The following is a 20981-nucleotide window of genomic DNA, read 5'->3' as shown; positions in this document are numbered from 1 at the left end:
AGCACTGGTTTAGGAGGCTGGATAGGTGGTTTAGGGAATTAATCTGGAAAAACAGAGTGGCAAGAATTAGCTTGAAAGCGCTGCGGCGGCCGAGAGAGGAGGGAGGCTTGGCGCTACTGGACCCCTGGAGTTACTTTTTGGCAGCCCAAATCCAGTTCATGAGAGGCAGTAATCTGGTAGAAGAAAGGGTAGGAAGAAATAGTGTATGGTTGTACAATAACAGTCATGATACAGAGGTGGAGGCAGTGGAGGCTGAATTTTTTGGATATAGCTGCCCAACAACTCAGCTAATGATTAAATGCTGAAAGACGGTAAAGGCTGTACTGGGCTATACAGGGTACTCAGAGTTTTCCCCGATATGGAATAACAAAAATCTGAATGAGCTTAGGGGGATGGGGAAAATAGAAGAATGGGACAGGAGGGGTATTCACTGTTTGGTGCAACTGTATAGGGCAGGGAGGTTGAAAACGTTTCAAGAGATAAAAGAGGAATTTGCAATACCCAACAGACTATTTTTCAGCTACTTGCAAGTAAGGCATGCCCTGGAGGTACAATTTAGAGGCAAGACGATAGTGTGGAGTGAAATGCCCTTGTTAAGGAAACTGGTAAACACCAAGGGGTCCAAAGGGCTGATCTCACAAATGTACAGGAGTATAAATAAGGCGGGGCAAGAAGGGGGGGTGGAGCCCAGGAAGAGAATTAAATGGGAGGAAGAGGTTGGTACAATAAGGGAGGAACAATGGAAGTTTATTTTGGCATTAGGGCCAAGAATATCTCTATCACTGTCACAGGGGGTCTCTTATTTATATTTGATTTATAGACTTTATTACACACCAGAGAAATTATTTAGGTTTGGTAAGAGGCAGGATGCGAAGTGTCAGCGGTGCGGAGATGAGAAAGGAGACCTTGTGCATATGTTTTGGCGATGCCCCAAGCTATACAGGTACTGGGAAAAATTGGTGGAGGAAATTAATGCAATATTTGGGTCCTCATTGGAAATGGAGGCCAGAATTTGCCTGTTGAGTTTGCTGGAGGAAAAAGATATGCCAAAGGACACCCAGACCGCTATTATAAGATGCCTGTTTCAGGGAAGGAAAATCATAGCACGGAAGTGGCAGGCGAAAGAACCCCAACAGTAGGAGAATGGAGAATAGAGGTTAAAGACATGATCACGAAAGAGGAATTCTGGTACAGAAAGAGAGGTAGTTTAAAGAAATATAAGAATATATGGAAGTTATGGCTAGAGTACGAATGGGCTGGATAGGTGTAAGAATATTAGGTGGAATGGGTGGTGTGCGCATGGGATGAGAGGATGGTGGAGGGGATGGAGTGATGGGGGGGGGTATGAGGGGAAAATGGAGTGTTTAAAGGTTTGTGGATATTACTGAAGATTGTATATGTGGTCTCTATATGATCTGCTCGCTTGGAGGAAATTTGTGTTTTACTTTTAACTATAAAGTTTAGGATTAATAAAAATAAACAGAGCATTAGCCACAATGATGTGAAAAAAAAAGAGACGGGACAAATTTTGATTTTCAAAGTTGATACGACTTCTCTTAAGATAAATTTCGCTGAAGTGGCAAAAAATAAATAAATAAATATGACCACAAAAGAGGTATAGTGTGTATGGGTTTGGCAAAGTCAGCAGAGTATTGGTATCGGTTGACTTAGCGGTTGGGGGGAGGGAGGGTTCCAAATGAGTTTGGGCCCCAAAAAAATAGCCTCTTGTACTCTGCCTGAATTTAAGGACAACAATAACATTTGTACACATTTTAGGGGGTGTTTAGGGTAAGCACTAAAATAGAGCTGACAAAATACATTGTTATGTTACTAGGCTAGGTGTTTATGGGCCCAGGATAGCATCCTGTGGAGGTTAGTGAAGGCAAATATACATGAAGGACAAAAAAGGAGCATTAAAAGCTCACAGCATGCATGAGGACAAAGATGACATTCACAGCATATTATGCTAATGGTAATTATGGAATGAAGAAATTAATCCAATACATTAGCAAACATTAAATACATAGAATGTGATGTTAAGGGCTAAAACTTACCCGAATATAGTCCTTCTGCAGGACTTGAATGATGGCAGAACAGGTGTCTGGAATAATGATTCCCAGAGCCTGGGGGGAGATCCCAGTCATGAACTTGAGGTCCTGGAGACTTCTCCCCATTGCCAAGTACCGCAAGGTGGTGACGAGTCTGCTCGGGAGTGATGGCTTGCCGCATGCATGTGTCCTGCTTAGTAATATAGGGGGACAGCAAAGTCAATATACGGTGAAAGCAGGGGTCCGTCATCCGGAGATAATTCCTGAAATCATCATATATATATATATATATATATATATATATATATATATATATATATATATATATATATATATTTTATATATATATATATATATATATATATATATATATATATTTACTGTGCGAGCATCAAATGCTCATATGAGTGAAAGTAATGTTTACTGATTGCAAACCTGTGAAAAAGTAGGTGTTGCTGTTGTGCTATTTTGTGCCCTCACTAAGCCAACTTACTCTTATCTAAATGTAGGACCCCATACACATTATTAGTGCAAGGGCCTGTGTGATTGCACACAAATTAAAACTCTTAAGGTTTGACCTCATATTATATGGTTTTGGTAAATCTGAAGACGAAAGTCTGCAGAAAATCAAATAGTGTGTATGGGGCCTTAACCACTTGCCGACCGCCTCACGCATATATACGTGAACAGAGCGGCACGGGCAGGCAAAATCACGTACCTGGTACGTGATTGCCTTCCCGCGGGCGGGGGGTCCGATCGGACACCCCCCCCCAGTGCCAGCGGCGGTCGGCATTTGTCTAGGAGCGATCAGAGATGAGGGGGAGGCCATCCGATCGTGGCCCCCCCTCGCGATCGCTCCCAGCCAATGAGAAACATCCCCTGCCTGTGTATAGTACACACAGGCAGAGGATGTGATGTCATCTCTCCTCGGCTTGGCAGTTTCCGTTCCGACGCCGAGGAGAGAAGACATCCGAGTAAGTGTAAAACACTACACAACACAGTAGAACATGCCAGGCACACTAAACACCCCCGATCCCCCCCCCCGAACCCCCCCCAATCACCCCCCCCCCCCTGTCACAAACTGACACCAAGCTGTTTTTTTTTTTTTTTTTCCTGATTACTGATTGGTGTCAGTTTGTGACAGTTAGAAGTGGTAGGGCAGTGAGTATTAGCCCCCTGTAGGTCTAGGGTACCCCCCTAACCCCCCCTAATAAAGTTTTAACCCCTTGATCACCCCCCGTCACCAGTGTCGCTAAGAGATCATTTTTCTGATCGCTGTATTAGTGTCGCTGGTGACGCTAGTTAGTGAGGTAAATATTTAGGTTCGCCGTCAGCGTTTTATAGCGACAGGGACCCCCATATACTACCGAATAAATGTTTTAACCCCTTGATTGCCCCCTAGTTAACTCTTTCACCACTGATCACTGTATAACCGTTACGGGTGACGCTGGTTAGTTTGTTTATTTTTTATAGTGTCAGGGCACCCGCCGTTTATTACCGAATAAAGGTTTAGCCCCCCGATCGCCCGGCGGTGATATGCGTCGCCCCAGGCAGCGTCAGATTAGCGCCAGTACCGCTAACACCCACGCACGCAGCATACGCCTCCCTTAGTGGTATAGTATCTGAACGGATCAATATCTGATCCGATCAGATCTATACTAGCGTCCCCAGCAGTTTAGGATTCCCAAAAACGCAGTGTTAGCGGGATCAGCCCAGATACCTGCTAGCACCTGCATTTTGCCCCTCCGCCCAGCCCAGCCCAGCCCACCCAAGTGCAGTATCGATCGATCACTGTCACTTACAAAACACTAAACGCATAACTGCAGCGTTCGCAGAGTTAGGCCTGATCCCTGCGATCGCTAACAGTTTTTTTGGTAGCGTTTTGGTGAAATGGCAAGCACCAGCCCCAGGCAGCGTCAGGTTAGTGCCAGTAGCGCTAACACCCACGCACCGTACACCTCCCTTAGTGGTATAGTATCTGAACGCATCAATATCTGATCCGATCAGATCTATACTAGCGTCCCCAGCAGTTTAGGATTCCCAAAAACGCAGTGTTAGCGGGATCAGCCCAGATACCTGCTAGCACCTGTGTTTTGCCCCTCCGCCCGGCCCAGCCCAGCCCACCCAAGTGCAGTATCGATCGATCACTGTCACTTACAAAACACTAAACGCATAACTGCAGCGTTCGCAGAGTCAGGCCTGATCCCTGCGATCACTAACAGTTTTTTTGGTAGCGTTTTGGTGAAATGGCAAGCACCAGCCCCAGGCAGCGTCAGGTTAGTGCCAGTAGCGCTAACACCCATGCACCGTACACCTCCCTTAGTGGTATAGTATCTGAACGCATCAATATCTGATCCGATCAGATCTATACTAGCGTCCCCAGCAGTTTAGGATTCCCAAAAACGCAGTGTTAGCGGGATCAGCCCAGATACCTGCTAGCACCTGCGTTTTGCCCCTCCGCCCGGCCCAGCCCAGCCCACCCAAGTGCAGTATCGATCGATCACTGTCACTTACAAAACACTAAACGCATAACTGCAGCGTTCGCAGAGTCAGGCCTGATCCTTGCGATCGCTAACAGTTTTTTTTGTAGCGTTTTGGTGAACTGGCAAGCGCCAGCGGCCTAGTACACCCCGGTCGTAGTCAAACCAGCACTGCAGTAACACTTGGTGACGTGGCGAGTCCCATAAGTGCAGTTCAAGCTGGTGAGGTGGCAAGCACAAGTAGTGTCCCGCTGCCACCAAGAAGACAAACACAGGCCCGTCGTGCCCATAGTGCCCTTCCTGCTGCATTCGCCAATCCTAATTGGGAACCCACCGCTTCTGCAGCGCCCGTACTTCCCCCATTCACATCCCCAACCAAATGCAGTCGGCTGCATGAGAGGCATTTTCTTTATGTCCTCCCGAGTACCCCTACCCAACGAACCCCCCCAAAAAAGATGTCGTGTCTACAGCAAGCGCGGATATAGGCGTGACACCCGCTATTATTGTCCCTCCTGTCCTGACAATCCTGGTCTTTGCATTGGTGAATGTTTTGAACGCTACCATTCACTAGTTAAGTATTAGCGTAGGGTACAGCATTGCACAGACTAGGCACACTTTCACAGGGTCTCCCAAGATGCCATCGCATTTTGAGAGACCCGAACCTGGAACCGGTTACAGTTATAAAAGTTACAGTTACAAAAAAAAGTGTAAAATAAAAAAAAAAAAATAGTTGTCGTTTTATTGTTCTCTCTCTCTCTATTCTCTCTCTCTATTGTTCTGCTCTTTTTTACTGTATTCTATTCTGCAATGTTTTATTGTTATTATGTTTTATCATGTTTGCTTTTCAGGTATGCAATTTTTTATACTTTACTGTTCACTGTGCTTTATTGTTAACCATTTTTTTGTCTTCAGGTACGCCATTCACGACTTTGAGTGGTTATACCAGAATGATGCCTGCAGGTTTAGGTATCATCTTGGTATCATTCTTTTCAGCCAGCGGTCGGCTTTCATGTAAAAGCAATCCTAGCGGCTAATTAGCCTCTAGACTGCTTTTACAAGCATTGGGAGGGAATGCCCCCCCCCCCACCGTCTTCCGTGTTTTTCTCTGGCTCTCCTGTCTCAACAGGGAACCTGAGTGTAATCACAAAGGATTTACAGCAATATTCGTATAAAACATCGTTTAATACTTCATTAGACATAAAGAGAATTGTTAAAAATCAATCAATCAAAGGTATGGTGGATACAAAGCGTATACAGTTACAGTACAGATAGTTGTTAGATTGTAGGCATCCTTAAGTTGTTAACTCTACGCGTTTCTTGGCTTACAACCAATCATCAGGAGTTCAGATGCATAATAACTAGAAAATAATAAAGCAGCCATTAATCTAATGATTGACATAAACATATCGAAAAAGCAAAAAATACAATAGTACTCACAAGTAAAATGGATAGATGATAAAATGAGAAGGTGGTCCGGCCCGTGAAGTCTCACCCGGGGTTGAGGCAAGGACCTCTTTTTGGTACTACTAATTGGGATGGAGACATGTCAGCGTTCATAATGCTGGTATGGACAGGTCACAAAACCCCCCCTTTATGTGCATAATTAAATTTAGGGTGGAAAACACCCATTTCCGTGACCTGACCAACCATATTCCAGAACTCATTGTATCATCTCTGTTATTTATTTTTCCAATTTATTATATCTTTCGGCTTCTTTTTCTTGTTTTTTTCTTTTCATCAGCTAAACATTTGCTGACCACTATATGCAACTTTGATTCTGATTTAATTCAGTGCATACTTTTCCACTCCTTTACTTGTACTACCTCATTATGTGTGCTTTTTACCACTCACTGTAATATAGGTACTGGGAGGTTGGTCTTTGGTCTGGTCGTGTCTCATCCCCGGGGTTGTGATGCGCCCAGTTTGCGGCCCCTCACCCGCCCTACAACACGGTGGGGGCGGACCGTGACCTCGACGCATCAGCGTCATGGGTTTGCGCCCTTGGTGCGGCGTCTCACGATGCCGCATTGCGGGCGTCTCTGTTCCATTCTTTGGGAGTCATGGCAACAGGGGGAGGGCACTCCGCCCAGATCACATGATCGGGAGTGGACCTTCCCTCCTCCTTGTGTGCCGTACTGACGTCCCCTCATGACGCTGGCGGGGACACGCCCCCTGCCTGGGGTATATGGCGGCGGCCTCTGACTAGCCCACTCCACATGCTATCCCGGTGTGTATAGGGATGACCGGCACACGCTACACTCGCACACCACAGGTAATCTCCCTCACTGCTCAAAGCCATCCATGTTTTCACATTCTTAATATTCATATTCCCCTCACTATTCATCATCCCTCCACTTCCCTCTTGTGCTCCACGTTTTTTGCTATACCCCCCTGTCACTTTCATCTGTCCATTAATGGATGGTTTTCCCACTTCACTCTCACTTCCACTCACATTTCTTTTTCTCCCCCCATAGCACTCCACATGCGCTTGCCAGGTTCCCCCTTCTCGTTGGGCCATACTGTGTGGGGTGTCCTGGTTTTGATGGCAGCCTCCTCCCCTTTGGGGGTTACCTCTGGGGGGCTGGTCCTTGCCTCAACCCCGGGTGAGACTTCACGGGCCGGACCACCTTATCATTTTATCATCTATCCATTTTACTTGTGAGTACTATTGTATTTTTTGCTTTTTCGATATGTTTATGTCAATCATTAGATTAATGGCTGCTTTATTATTTTCTAGTTATTATGCATCTGAACTCCTGATGATTGGTTGTAAGCCAAGAAACGCGTAGAGTTAACAACTTAAGGATGCCTACAATCTAACAACTATCTGTACTGTAACTGTATACGCTTTGTATCCACCATACCTTTGATTGATTGATTTTTAACAATTCTCTTTATGTCTAATGAAGTATTAAACGATGTTTTATACGAATATTGCTGTAAATCCTTTGTGATTACGCCCAGTGTCTCCCTGGTTATAGAATATTTATGTCCGGATCATACTTATATTGGATACAGGCCAATTCTATATGTGCCTGGCCAATCTATTAATAATTATGCGTTGACATGTCTCATTAAAGTCCCGCTTTCTCTTTTCTCTTTTTGGTACTACTAATTGGGATGGAGACATGTCAGCGTTCATAATGCTGGTATGGACAGGTCACAAAACCCCCCCTTTATGTGCAATATATCATTTAGTGACAACTTTTTGTAAATTTTTTTTTTTTTGTCATTATTCAATCACTTGGGACAAAAAAAATAAATATTCAATGGGCCCAACATGCCTCTCAGCAATTTCCTTGGGGTGTCTACTTTCCAAAATGGGGTCATTTGGGGGGGTTTTGTACTGCCCTGCCATTTTAGCACCTCAAGAAATGACATAGGCAGTCATAAACTAAAAGCTGTGCAAATTCCAGAAAATGTACCCTAGTCTGTAGACGCTATAACTTTTGCGCAAACCAATAAATATACACTTATTGACATTTTTTTTACCAAAGACATGTGGCCGAATACATTTTGGCCTAAATGTATGACTAAAATTGAGTTTATTGGATTTTTTTTATAAGAAAAAGTAGAAAATATCATTTTTTTTCAAAATTTTCGGTCTTTTTCCGTTTATAGCGCAAAAAATAAAAACGGCAGAGGTGATCAAATACCATCAAAAGAAAGCTCTATTTGTGGGAAGAAAAGGACGCAAATTTAGTTTGGGTACAGCATTGCATGACCGCGCAATTAGCAGTTAAAGCGACGCAGTGCCGAATTGTAAAAAGTGCTCTGGTCAGGAAGGGGGTAAAACCTTCCGGGGCTGAAGTGGTTAAGCCTCGTACACATGATGCGATTGTTGGCAGGGGATTGTCTGTTGACAGACTGTTGTCCTAAAATCTTATGCCGCGTACACACGGTCGGACTTTTCAGCTACAAAAGTCCCACAGCCCGTCCGACAGACTTTCGACGGACTTTTGGCGGACTTTTGGCGGACTTGCGGCAGACTTTCTAGCGAACGGACTTGCCTACATACGATCACACAAAAGTCCGACGGATTCGTACGTGATGACGTAAACCGGACTAAAATAAGGAAGTTGATAGCCAGTAGCCAATAGCTGCCCTAGCGTGGGTTTTTGTAATTCAGACTAGCATACAGACGAGCGGATTTCTGGGTCCGGCGTAGTTACGACGTAAAGATTTGAAGCACGTTTCAAATCTAAAGTCCGTCAGATTTGCGGCTGAAAAAGTCGGCTGAAAGTCCGGGGAAGCCCACACACGATCGGATTGTCAGCCAACTTTGGTCCGTCGGCGTCTGTCGGACTTTTGTAGACGCTTTTGTGTACGCGGCATTACCGTTAGTATGCTACTTTTTACAATTGTTTTCCAACTTTCGGCAAGCTAGCAAATTTTCGGTGGACAACGGTTTGACGTCTGATTTTCGGATGGTCGGTACACAAATCCGTCACACAAAAGTCGAAAGTACAAACACGCATGCTCGGAATCAATGCTCACCAAACAGATCATGGAGATCAGTGCAGGGAGAAGCTGCAGGTGGTGGGAAGGTAGGGAGAGATGCCACTCGGCGTGGCCATGGATCAGGGGTGCGGGGGAAGTTTGGGGGAACGATCTGACAGGCTGGGGGACACATCTGGATTCCCCCCAAGCCCCATGCAGCACCTGAAGCTGGCGGGAGTGGAAGATGAGGGATGCCGGCTAATGATGGTGGCTGTGCGGAGCGGGTTTGCAGGGGGGGGTCGGATCGGGTAGAGGGGGGTAATTAGTGCTGGGGGGGAGAAGGGGGGTGAAAGGGATAGGAGAGGAGAGTGGGGGGGGGCAGTTTTAGATGAAAGGGTGCCGCGGGGGTGAAGAGGCAGGGGACAGGGAGGCGGTGGGGTGGGGGGCGGTCACATTAGGGGTTGATAACTCTGATCAGCAGTCTGCTGAACAGTTCTGATATAAGCTTATGGTCATTGAAGTGACCATAAGCTTATAGGCGAGGGAGAAATGAGGTCCGTAAGCCATACTGACCTGGCCACCTGCGGGCAGTTCTGTACGTCCGTACGGTGTACAGACCTGGCAGTGAAAGGGTTAAGCACTGGGCTGTATTTATATAAAAAAGGTAAAAAGATGTAAAACAAACAAAACGTTCTACGTAAAAAAACATAGAAAAAAGGATATTTATATATACAGTATATGTGTGTGTGTATGTGTGTGTGTTTATTTTTATATATATATATATATATATATATATATATATATATATATATATATATATATATATATATATATATATATATTTACTGTGCGAGCATCAAATGCATTATTAGTGCAGGGGCCTGCGTGATTGCATACAAATTAAAACTCTTATGCACCGTACACACGGTCGGATTTTCCATCGGAAAATGTGTGATAGGACCTTGTTGTCGGAAATTCCAACCGTGTGTAAGCTCCATCACACGTTTTCCATCGGATTTTCCGACACCCAAAGTTTGAGAGCAGGGTATAAAATTTTCTGACAACAAAATCCGTTGTCGGAAATTCCGATCGTGTGTACACAAATCCGACGGACAAAGTGCCACGCATGCTCAGAATAAATAAAGAGATGAAAGCTATTGGCCACTGCCCCGTTTATAGTCCCGTGTTTTACGTCACTACGTTCAGAATGATCGGATTTTCCAACAACTTTGTGTGACCGTGTGTATGCAAGACAAGTTTGAGCCAACATCCGTCGGAAAAAATCCTAGGATTTTGTTGTCGGAATGTCCGAACAAAGTCCGACCGTGTGTACATGGCATTAAGGTTTGAGCTCATATTATATGGTTTTGGTAAATCTGAAGACGAAAGTCTGCAGAAAATCAAATAGTGTGTATGGGGCCTTAAACCTCGTACACACGATGCGGTTGTTGGCAGGGGATTGTCTGTTGACAGACTGTTGTCCTAAAATCTTACCGTTAGTATGCTACTTTTGACAATTGTTTTCCAACTTTCGGCCAACAAATGTTGGGTGACAGGCTAACAAATTTTCGGTGGACAACGGTTTGACTTCTGATTTTTGGATGGTATGGAAACACTGACAATACCTATAACAAAGTAATTTGCTTGATTTACACTTAAAAAGTCAACACAGCATGAAATTATCAGCCCCTGATATTTACCGGCAGTTGTTTAAAAAAATCACTGATTTTTACAAACTGTCAGTAAATTTACTGGCGGTTGGCAACCCTGGATCTGGCCAATGTTACAAAAAAAATTCTGCTGCACTTAAGGTTCCTAAGAGCACAGTGGTCTCCATAATCCTTAAATGGAAGACGTTTGGGATAACCAGAACCCTTCCTAGAGCTGGCCGTCTGGCCAAACTGAGCTATCAGGGGAGAAGAGCCTCGGTGAGAGAGGTAAAGAAGAACCCAAAGATCACTGTGGCTGAGCTCCAGAGATATAGTCGGGAGATGGGAGAAAGTTGTAGAAAGTCAACCATCACTGCAGCCCTCCACCAGTCAGGGCTTTATTGCAGAGTGGCCTGACGGAAGCCTCTCCTCAGTGCAAGACACATAAAAGCCCGCATGGAGTTTGCTAAAAAAACACCTGAAGGACTCCAAGATGGTGAGAAATAAGATTCTCTGGTCTGCTGAGACCAAGATAGAACTTTTTGGCCTTGATTCTAAGCGGTATGTGTAGAGAAAACCAGGCACTGCTCATCACCTGTCCAATACAGTCCCAACAGAGAAGCATGATGGTGGCAGCATCATGCTGTGGGGGTGTTTTTCAGCTGCAGGGACAGGACGACTGGTTGCAATCGAGGGAAAGATGAATGCAGCCAAGTACAGGGATATCCTGGAAGAAAACCTTCTCCAGAGTGCTCAGGACCTCAGACTGGGCCGAAGGTTTACCTTCCAACAAGACAATGACCCTAAGCACACAGCTAAAATAACGAAGGAATGGCTTCACAACAACTCCGTGAGTGTTCTTGAATGGCCCAGCCAGAGCCCTGACTTAAACTCAATTGAGCATCTCTGGAGAGAACTAAAAATGGCTGTCCACCAACGTTTACCATCCAACCTGACAGAACTGGAGAGGATCCCCAAATCCAGGTGTGAAAAACTTGTTGCATCTTTCCCAAAAAGACTCATGGTTGTATTAGATCAAAAGGATGCTTCTACTAAATACTGAGCAAAGGGTCTGAATACTTAGGACCATGTGATATTTCAGTTTTTCTTTTTTAATAAATCTGCAAAAATGTCAACAATTCTGTGTTTTTCTGTCAATGTGGGGTGCTGTGTGTACATTGAGGAAAAAAATGAACCTAAATGATTTTAGCAAATGGCTGCAATATAACAAAGAGTGAAAAATTGAAGGGGTCTGAATACTTTCACTCCCCACTGTATGCATTGCACAGGTTTTAAAGCTAATTTAATGCAGATAAAGCACCAAGTGAGTTTAATTGGAACCTTAATCAGCCACAGAACCTGTGTAATTAATATGTGTTCAGGTTTAAAGGGATGAGGTTGCAACCATAGAAAGGGGAATAAACCTCTCCTAAAGTAAAACACAAATGGTCACTCTGATTCTTACCATTTTGCTATGTTATATAAAAATCACACAAATGTGATATTATTTTAATGAACAGATTTTGAGAAATATATAAACAGTATAATATATATGTATCTGAAATACAAAAAAACCTCTGGAACAACTTAACCAGATTAAGGGAATGAAAGACCCCGGGAATCTAGTGGTTAAAAAAATCACCTATAGGTCAGGTGAAAATTGAAGCATAAATGGACCACACCTATGCTTCACTCATGCACTGTCACTTGGTTGCACAGATGCTTTATAGTTTGCCTCCTCCTTTCTGTGTGGAAATTCCTGTCACACTGCCTTGTGACGTTAAAATGGTATAGAAAGCCACGAAATACTATGATGTAGAATAAACACGCACCAGAGCAAGTTGAGACAGAGGAAGGGGGCCTTTATCCACCAAATGAACAGAAACCCAAGGAAAGGCCTTGACATTCCTGCTTTGTAGGAATGCGGTTTGTCTATGCCTTGAAATTTGAATAGTTAGCGATTGTGATCAGATTATGCTCTCACAAGAAGACTGACTCCTCTTGAAGCTATAATGGAGGATAATCTACAGTTGGACACCACCGATGATCCACTACAGAATAGAACACTGGTAATACAGGAGGAAGAAGAGAAAAGGGACTGGAAGAAAGGAAGTCGTCTACTCTCTGGATTGGTGGGCTGCAATGTCTTCCTCTTCAGCTGTGCTTTGCTAACCTGTGTGTTCACTGAGGATATTGACATCTTTGAGAAAGACTTTCTTATATTTTTCACTTTCATGATGGTCCTCTGTATCTCCTGGATGCTTTTTCAAATGTTCTTCACCTGGAGGAACAAAAATGCAGTTTTGTATAAGGATTGCCAGGCAGGTCCAATATGGATGAGAGGTCAGTTATTTACTCCTGCTAGTCAACCTATGTAATTACTTTGCTTTCTTTGCTTAAAATTGTTTCTAAAAGTTTTACTTCTTCAAATACTACATCTATCGGCTAAATTGCCTGTTTTTTTTTTTTTTTTTTTTGTTTTTGTTTTTTTAATGTATGCATTTTATTTTTTTTATTCTATGTACTAATGTGAAAAGATATCTTGTAGATGTAGAGGTGTAATTCACGGAATTATGGACATTTGAGCTGCTCACCCCATTTCATCCATGTTCATTAAATTTATTAGCTTATTCTGAATTTAAAAAAAAAAATGGATCTAAAGCCATCATATTTTTCTATTTTTGATAAAGTATGTGTTAGAACCCCTGTCAGGATGTTTCTATTAGTAGATGTGTTGCCATTGGGAAAAGCAGGAAAATCTTTCAATGGGGGCAGTTGTTTTAATGACAACTAAGGCCTGGTGCACACCGTTGCAGTTTGCATATTCCAGGTGCATTTTGCGTTTTTGTTTCAATACACGTTTTTGATCCATTGAAGTCTATGGAACCAGAAAGCCCCTGGCCCTTTCTATAAAATGCACAGATGTGAACATGACCCCTGGGAAACCATGATAAATGGACTTTAGTGTGTTTTCTGCAAAACTGAAAATGCACACAAAAAAAATGCATAGGTGTGAACCAGGCCTAAGGCTCGGTTCACACCAATACATTTTTTTTCATGCTCTTTGCAGAAAAGCAGGACATTATTTTTAACATGGGTTCCTATCAATGCATTTATGTGCCTCTGCGTTTTTGGAATGGGTCAGGGCAGGCATGTACTGGCCATCGGGACTACCGGGAGATTCCCGGTGGGCCGATGGCTCCGTGGGCCAGTCAGGTGCGGTCCTGGAGCCGCTCCCCTCTGACAGTGAGTGATCGCAATTTCACTCCTGTCAGGAGGAGCAGCTTCCGTCATATGCTGGAGAGAGCATTAGGCTTTCTGCTCCCTCCAGCCTGCAGGGGGAGATAGACCAACGGCAGACTTTCCTTCCTCTCTCCCCTATCACTTGTTATCACATGACTGGAGAAAGGAACGAGAACCTGCCTTCAAAACTGTGAGTACATGTGGGAGGGGGAGGAGAGGTAGGACACACTGATGTGAAGGGCTTCTGATGGGGACTCTCTAATGTGAAGTGGGCTGCTGGTGGGGACTCTCTGATGGGGACTCTCTGATGTGAAGTGGGCTTCTGATGGGGACTCTCTGATGTGAAGTGGGCTTCTGATGGGGACTCTCTGATGTGAAGTGGGCTTCTGATGGGGACTCTCTGATGTGAAGTGGGCTTCTGGTGGGGACTCTCTGATGTGAAGTGGGCTTCTGGTGGGGACTCTCTGATGTGAAGTGGGCTTCTGGTGGGGACTCTCTGATGTGAAGTGGGCTTCTGGTGGGGACTCTCTGATGTGAAGTGGGCTGCTGGTGGGGACTCTCTGATGTGAAGTGGGCTGCTGGTGGGGACTCTCTGATGTGAAGTGGGCTGCTGGTGGGGACTCTCTGATGTGAAGTGGGCTGCTGGTGGGGACTCTCTGATGTGAAGTGGGCTGCTGGTGGGGACTCTCTGATGTGAAGTGGGCTGCTGGTGGGGACTCTGATGTGAAGGGCTGCTGGTGGGGACGCTGATGTTAAATAGGCTGCTGGTGGGGACTCTGATGTGAAGTGGGCTGCTTATTGGGACTCTGTGAAGGAAGCTGCGGATTGGGACTCTCTGATGTAAAGGGGATTCTGTTGGGGACACTTTGATGTAAGGGGGGCGCTGTTGGGGACACTCAAAATTAAAGTGGGCCGGTCATGAGGAAGTCCAGGGCCAAATTTTTGTCCCAGTCCAGCCCTGGGTCAGGGACTTTTTTCCCGCAGTAAGCAGCGTTTTACATGTAATAGACTTCAATAGACCCACATCCAAAATGCAAGTGCCTTGTTTTTGCCGTGATTTGCGAAAATATATATATATATATATATATATATATATATATATATATATATATATAATTTTTTTTTTTTTTTTGAGCTTTTCATTCACTGTATATAGCTCTGGCGTGTTCACACAGCCCACGTGCAGAGCCCGCCAGGAAGTTGGCGCTGCACTAATCACAGGCAGTGAGACATTGTCCCGATGCGCGGCTGCAGAGATCAGGAAATGTCTCACTGCCTGTGATCAGTGCAGTGCCGACTTCTGACGGGCTCTGCACGTGGGGTGTGCGAACACGCCAGAGCTCATCCTTAATCACACTATAACACTTTATATTTTTTTTTTTTTTTTGTGAATGAGTAGGGGTATGTACCCCATACTCATTCACATGGGGGGACGGGGTCTTGCGGCCCATTTTGTTAAAGGGGGCTTCCAGATTCTGATAAGCCCCCCACCTGCAGACCACCACAACCAGGCCAGGTTTGTGGGGAAGAGGCCCTTGTCCCATCAACATGGGAACCACTCCACCCATGTTGAGGGCATGTGACTCATCAGCTTCCCAGCCCACTCCTTAGTAACTGGCTATATACAGTGAATGTAAAGCAAAAAAAAAAAAAAACAAATGAACTGAATAACTTCATTGATGTATATCCTTATCAGCAACTTAAAGCGGAGTTCCACCCATATAAAAGTCAGCAGCTGCAAAAAGTGGAGCTGCTGTTTTTTATTAATCGGACACTCACCAGTCCCACGGTCCAGCGATGCGGGCGAACTAAGCCCCGCACCTCTCCGTGGCGCCGGCATTGTTACTGTGGGCGCCCGGCTGTGTCTTCACAGCCGGGCGCACACTGCGCGAGCCACACTGCACGCTATGATTGGCCGGGCAATCTTCTGGGACCTGTGTTTTGGGTAGAACTCCACTTTAAGTGATAAGTGCATAAATAAACAAACTGTGTCTCAAGGATGAACAACAAATATTCCCAACATAGAAAAAAAGACCATAACGAATATGTATTTCTTCAATGAAAAGTCTATAAATAATCCAAATGACTGTTTGTGGTCTATCCCTTCACCATTGGTTGTAAAAATCCCAACTATAGGGTGAATTAGACCTTTTTTTCACTGGAGGCGTTTTTCATGCGCTTTAGTGCTAAAAATGGCACCTGAAAAATGCATCATCTGCAATCCCAGTGTGAAAGCCTGAGTGCTCCAGCAGGCGTCATGATTGACTATGGATTTACATCGAGGGACACTATTTATTTTTAATGTTTTAATAAAGGAATTGTCCCACGGGGTGGGGGGGGCAAAGCACCCATCCCCCATGTTGAGAGAATGTGGCCTGGTATGGTTCAGGAGATGGGGGCGTTCGTTCACCCCCCCTCCTTTCCTGACCTGCCAGGCTGCATGCTCGGATAAGGGTCTGGTATGGATTTTGAGGGGGGCCACACGCCTTGTTTGGTTTTTGTTTTGTTTTTGCTTTTTCAATAGCCGAGTGCACTTGTAACCACTATAGTGCCCCCCCCCGGCACTATATTTAAAGGAATTTTTCATCTTTATTTTGTTGCATAATTAAAATCCACTGCCCCCCCCCCCACAGAAAAAAAAAAAATTCATACATGTCCCCCGGGGCAGTATGCTGACCCCCCCCCCCCCCCATACACCTTTTATAGCCAATTACTTGCATATAACCCTTCAAAATGGCCACTTCTGATTTTTCCTGTTCTGCTCACATAGACTTCATTGGGGTTTGGGTCCGAACATTTCCCCATTCGGGAATTCTGCCACCCATCCCTAGTCCCTAGTTGGCACATAACTCTTGACAGTTGCGCGATGTTGTACCCAACAAAATTGATATCCTTTTTTCCAACAAGTAGCTTTGTTTTGGTGGTATTTGATCACCTCTGCCTTTTTTTTTTTGTGCTATAAACAAAAAAAGCAACAATTTTGGAAAAAAAAAGTGTGTATGTAAAATATATATATTTTGTGTATATGTATGAATTTCTTCATCAGTTAAGGGCCGATATGTATTCTTCTACATATGTTTGATAAAAAAATTGCAATAAGCGTATATTGATTGGTTGGTTTGTGCAAAAGTTTTAGCATCTACAAAATAGGGGAAAGATTTATGTCTTTTTTTTCCTTACTAGTAATGACGGCGATCTGTGATTTTTTTTTTTTTTTTTTTTTTTTTTTTTTTTTGCGGGATTGCGGTGGACAGATCAGACGCTTTTGACTTTTTTTTTTTTGGGACCAGTGACATTTATACAGCGATTAGTGCTATAAAAATGCACTGATTACTGTAAATGACACTGGCAGGGGAATGGTTAACTCTAGTGGTGATCAAGAGGGAGGGGACGCGCGGCTGACGAGGGAGGAGCCGGATGTGGGCGAGGCTGGACTGCTAGGGATGTGAGGCGGGAGCTTGGCGTCCCTCCAGCCGTGATGCGGACCAAGTGCTCACGGAACGAACTCTAGCCTCCCCCCCCCCCCCCCCTCGTCCCGGCGCGCTGTGCGGTGTACGCGGCTATCGTCCCCCTCTCCTCCGGCATCCTCCCCAGCTCCTGAGACCAGAGGCAAGGAGGAGGGCGGTGGAAGCGGTGTCCCCGAGCTGCAGTCCTCTGAACAGCAGCGACAGCAACAACATTAAAAGGTGATCACAGCCGGGTCTGTAGTCGGGTATGCCGTCCCACCCCCCTCCTGGAGGTAAAGTAATCAGCTTTTAAGAAGCGAGCCCCATAAGCAGAGGAACGCCACTGGAAGAGCTGCTGAAGCTTATGCAGCAGGATAGGGATGAGCTTCGTGTTCGAGTCGAACCCATGTTCGACTCGAACATCGGCTGTTCGATCGTTCGCCGAATTGCAAACGTTATGGGCCGTTCGCGCTAAATTCGTGTGGCGCGTCACGGCCCATAATTCACTGCGGCATCGCAGTGCATTGCTGGCTGATGATTGGCCAAGCATGCACTATGACCCGCATGCTTGGCCAATCACAGCGCCGTCAGTAGAGAGAGCTGTAATTGGCCAAAGCCAGGGTGGCTTTGGCCAATTATGGCTCAGGGGATTTAGTACACACCCCACACTATATAAGGCCGCCTGCACGGCGGCCCTGTGTAGTGTGTGTTCCGGTGTGCTGAGAGATAGAGAGAGAGAGAGACAGTGTCATTTGATTTGAGTTAGATAGATTAGGCAGAACAGTCAGTCAGTTAGCTGCACTTACAGTGTATTGTGTATATATATGCATCCCAGGTGTTGCATATATATATATACACTGTATTCAGTTTAGCTAGATCCGTTCCTGTTATCTTCTATCTAGACTATTTACATTTAATGCAGTGCGTCCTGCTCACAGTGTTCAGCTAGATCCGTTCCTGCTATTTACATTTAGTGCAGTGCGTCCTGCTCACAGTGTTCAGCTAGATCCGTTCCTGTTATCTTCTAGACTATTTACATTTAGTGCAGTGCGTCCTGCTCACAGTGTTCAGCTAGATCCGTTCCTGCTATTTACATTTAGTGCAGTGCGTCCTGCTCACAGTGTTCAGCTAGATCCGTTCCTGCTATTTACATTTAGTGCAGTGCGTCCTGCTCACAGTGTTCAGCTAGATCCGTTCCTGCTATTTACATTTAGTGCAGTGCGTCCTGCTCACAGTGTTCAGCTAGATCCGTTCCTGCTATTTACATTTAGTGCAGTGCGTCCTGCTCACAGTGTTCAGCTAGATCCGTTCCTGCTATTTACATTTAGTGCAGTGCGTCCTGCTCACAGTGTTCAGCTAGATCCGTTCCTGCTATTTACATTTAGTGCAGTGCGTCCTGCTCACAGTGTTCAGCTAGATCCGTTCCTGCTATTTACATTTAGTGCAGTGCGTCCTGCTCACAGTGTTCAGCTAGATCCGTTCCTGCTATTTACATTTAGTGCAGTGCATCCTGCTCACAGTGTTCAGCTAGATCCGTTCCTGTTATCTTCTAGACTATTTACATTTAGTGCAGTGCGTCCTGCTCACAGTGTTCAGCTAGATCCGTTCCTGTTATCTTCTAGACTATTTACATTTAGTGCAGTGCGTCCTGCTCACAGTGTTCAGCTAGATCCGTTCCTGCTATTTACATTTAGTGCAGTGCGTCCTGCTCACAGTGTTCAGCTAGATCCGTTCCTGTTATCTTCTAGACTATTTACATTTAGTGCAGTGCGTCCTGCTCACAGTGTTCAGCTAGATCCGTTCCTGTTATCTTCTAGACTATTTACATTTAGTGCAGTGCGTCCTGCTCACAGTGTTCAGCTAGATCCGTTCCTGTTATATTCTAGACTATTTACATTTAGTACAGTGCGTCCTGCTCACAGTGTTCAGCTAGATCCGTTCCTGTTATCTTCCTACTGACAGGCAGGCTTGTCTGGTTACAGTATATAAAGCTACCTGAAGAAAATTACAGGTGTTCTATTTGATCCTATTAGTACCACGGTCAGGCAGCTAGACTATTTACATTTAGTACAGTGCGTCCTGCTCAGTGTTCAGCTAGATCCGTTCCTGTTATCTTCCTACTGACAGGCAGGCTTGTCTGGTTACAGTATATAAAGCTACCTGAAGAAAATTACAGGTGTTCTATTTGATCCTATTAGTACCACGGTCAGGCAGCTAGACTATTTACATTTAGTACAGTGCGTCCTGCTCACAGTGTACAGCTAGATCCGTTCCTGTTATCTTCCTACTGACAGGCAGGCTTGTCTGGTTACAGTATATAAAGCTACCTGAAGAAAATTACAGGTGTTCTATTTGATCCTATTAGTACCACGGTCAGGCAGCTAGACTATTTACATTTAGTACAGTGCGTCCTGCTCACAGTGTTCAGCTAGATCCGTTCCTGTTATCTTCCTACTGACAGGCAGGCTTGTCTGGTTACAGTATATAAAGCTACTTGAAGAAAATTACAGGTGTTCTATCCCAGCTTAGTGCAGCTACAGGCCATTAGTATGTCTGGAAGGCCAAGAAGGAGAGGCAGACAGTCACAAGCCAATAAGAGAGGGCAAGCAGGCTCTGTGTCTAGTGCTGGTCGTGGAGACGGTGCATCCTCATCAGCACGTGGCCATGGGACACGCTTGGCCTTTTTTTCGGCAGCTGGCCGTGTTGAGCCGCAACATGCGGAAGACTTGGTCGAGTGGATGACCAAGCCGTCCTCATCCTCCTCATCCTCTCTCACCCATGCCCAGGGTGCTTTGTCTGGCAAAGCAGCGGCCTCTTCCCTCAGCTCAATGTCATCAGTGACTCCTTCCCTAGCTCCACCATGTCCTCATGAGGATTCCCTCGAACTGTTTGACCACAGTGTTGGGTACATGCTCCAGGAGGATGCCCAGCGTTTGGAAGGCTCTGATGACGATACTGAGCTCGATGAAGGCAGTAACATGAGCGCGGACAGAGGGGGTGCCCAAGAAGGACAGCAATCTGGCAGTCATGCTCCCCCTGCTGCAGCATACTGCCAGGTTTGCTCCAGTGATGAGGAGGGAGGGGATGATGAGGTCACTGACTCAACGTGGGTGCCTGAGAGGAGGAGGAGGAGGAGGAGGAGGAGGCGGCAGCACATCACCAACGAGGCAGGATGCCCTCCAGGGGCCAGCCTAAGGGCAGCACATTGACTGCATCACACCCCAAAGCTCCACATGTGCAGGGCGCTGCAGTCTCTGCGCGTTATTCAAAAAGTTCTTTGGTGTGGGCCTTTTTTGAGACGAGTGCATCAGATCGCACCGCTGCTATTTGCAACATATGTCTCAAGCGTATCTCGCGTGGCCAAAACATCTCCCGCTTGGGTACCACATGCTTGACCAGACATATGTTGACCTGCCATGCAGTTCGTTGGCAAGCGTATCTAAAAGACCCACACCAAAGAACAAAGAGGATCTCTCCTTGCTCCTCATCAGCTGAGAGTTCCAACCCCACTAGACCTTCAGTCCTCTCTGAGACCTGCAGTGAGAGGAATGAAGGTGTAGAATTAGGTGTGTCACAGCCAAGTACTTGTGGGCAATCTGCTTTTGGTACACCGACGTCAGATTGTACCAGGCAAATTTCCCTGCCCCAGCTGCTGCACCGCCGAAAGAAGTTTGC

General features: G+C 45.4%; 1 protein-coding gene across 1 annotated transcript in view; it reads left to right on the top strand.

Annotated features, from left to right (window-relative positions):
* The first annotated feature begins 12376 nt into the window (after positions 1-12376).
* Positions 12377-20981, top strand: part of LOC141114445 (proton channel OTOP2-like) — a 133307-nt gene continuing 124702 nt past the window's right edge. The window contains exon 1 of the mRNA XM_073608119.1: positions 12377-12960. Coding sequence (XP_073464220.1) covers positions 12630-12960 — 331 coding nt within the window. The 5' untranslated portion in view covers positions 12377-12629. The remainder of the gene's footprint in view (positions 12961-20981) is intronic.

This window comes from Aquarana catesbeiana, linkage group LG12 (genome assembly GCF_042186555.1).
Source record: "Aquarana catesbeiana isolate 2022-GZ linkage group LG12, ASM4218655v1, whole genome shotgun sequence".
Taxonomy (NCBI): Eukaryota; Metazoa; Chordata; class Amphibia; order Anura; family Ranidae; genus Aquarana; species Aquarana catesbeiana.
The sequence above is the reverse complement of the archived record's forward strand: the minus strand, read 5'-3'. Positions and strand labels throughout refer to the sequence as shown.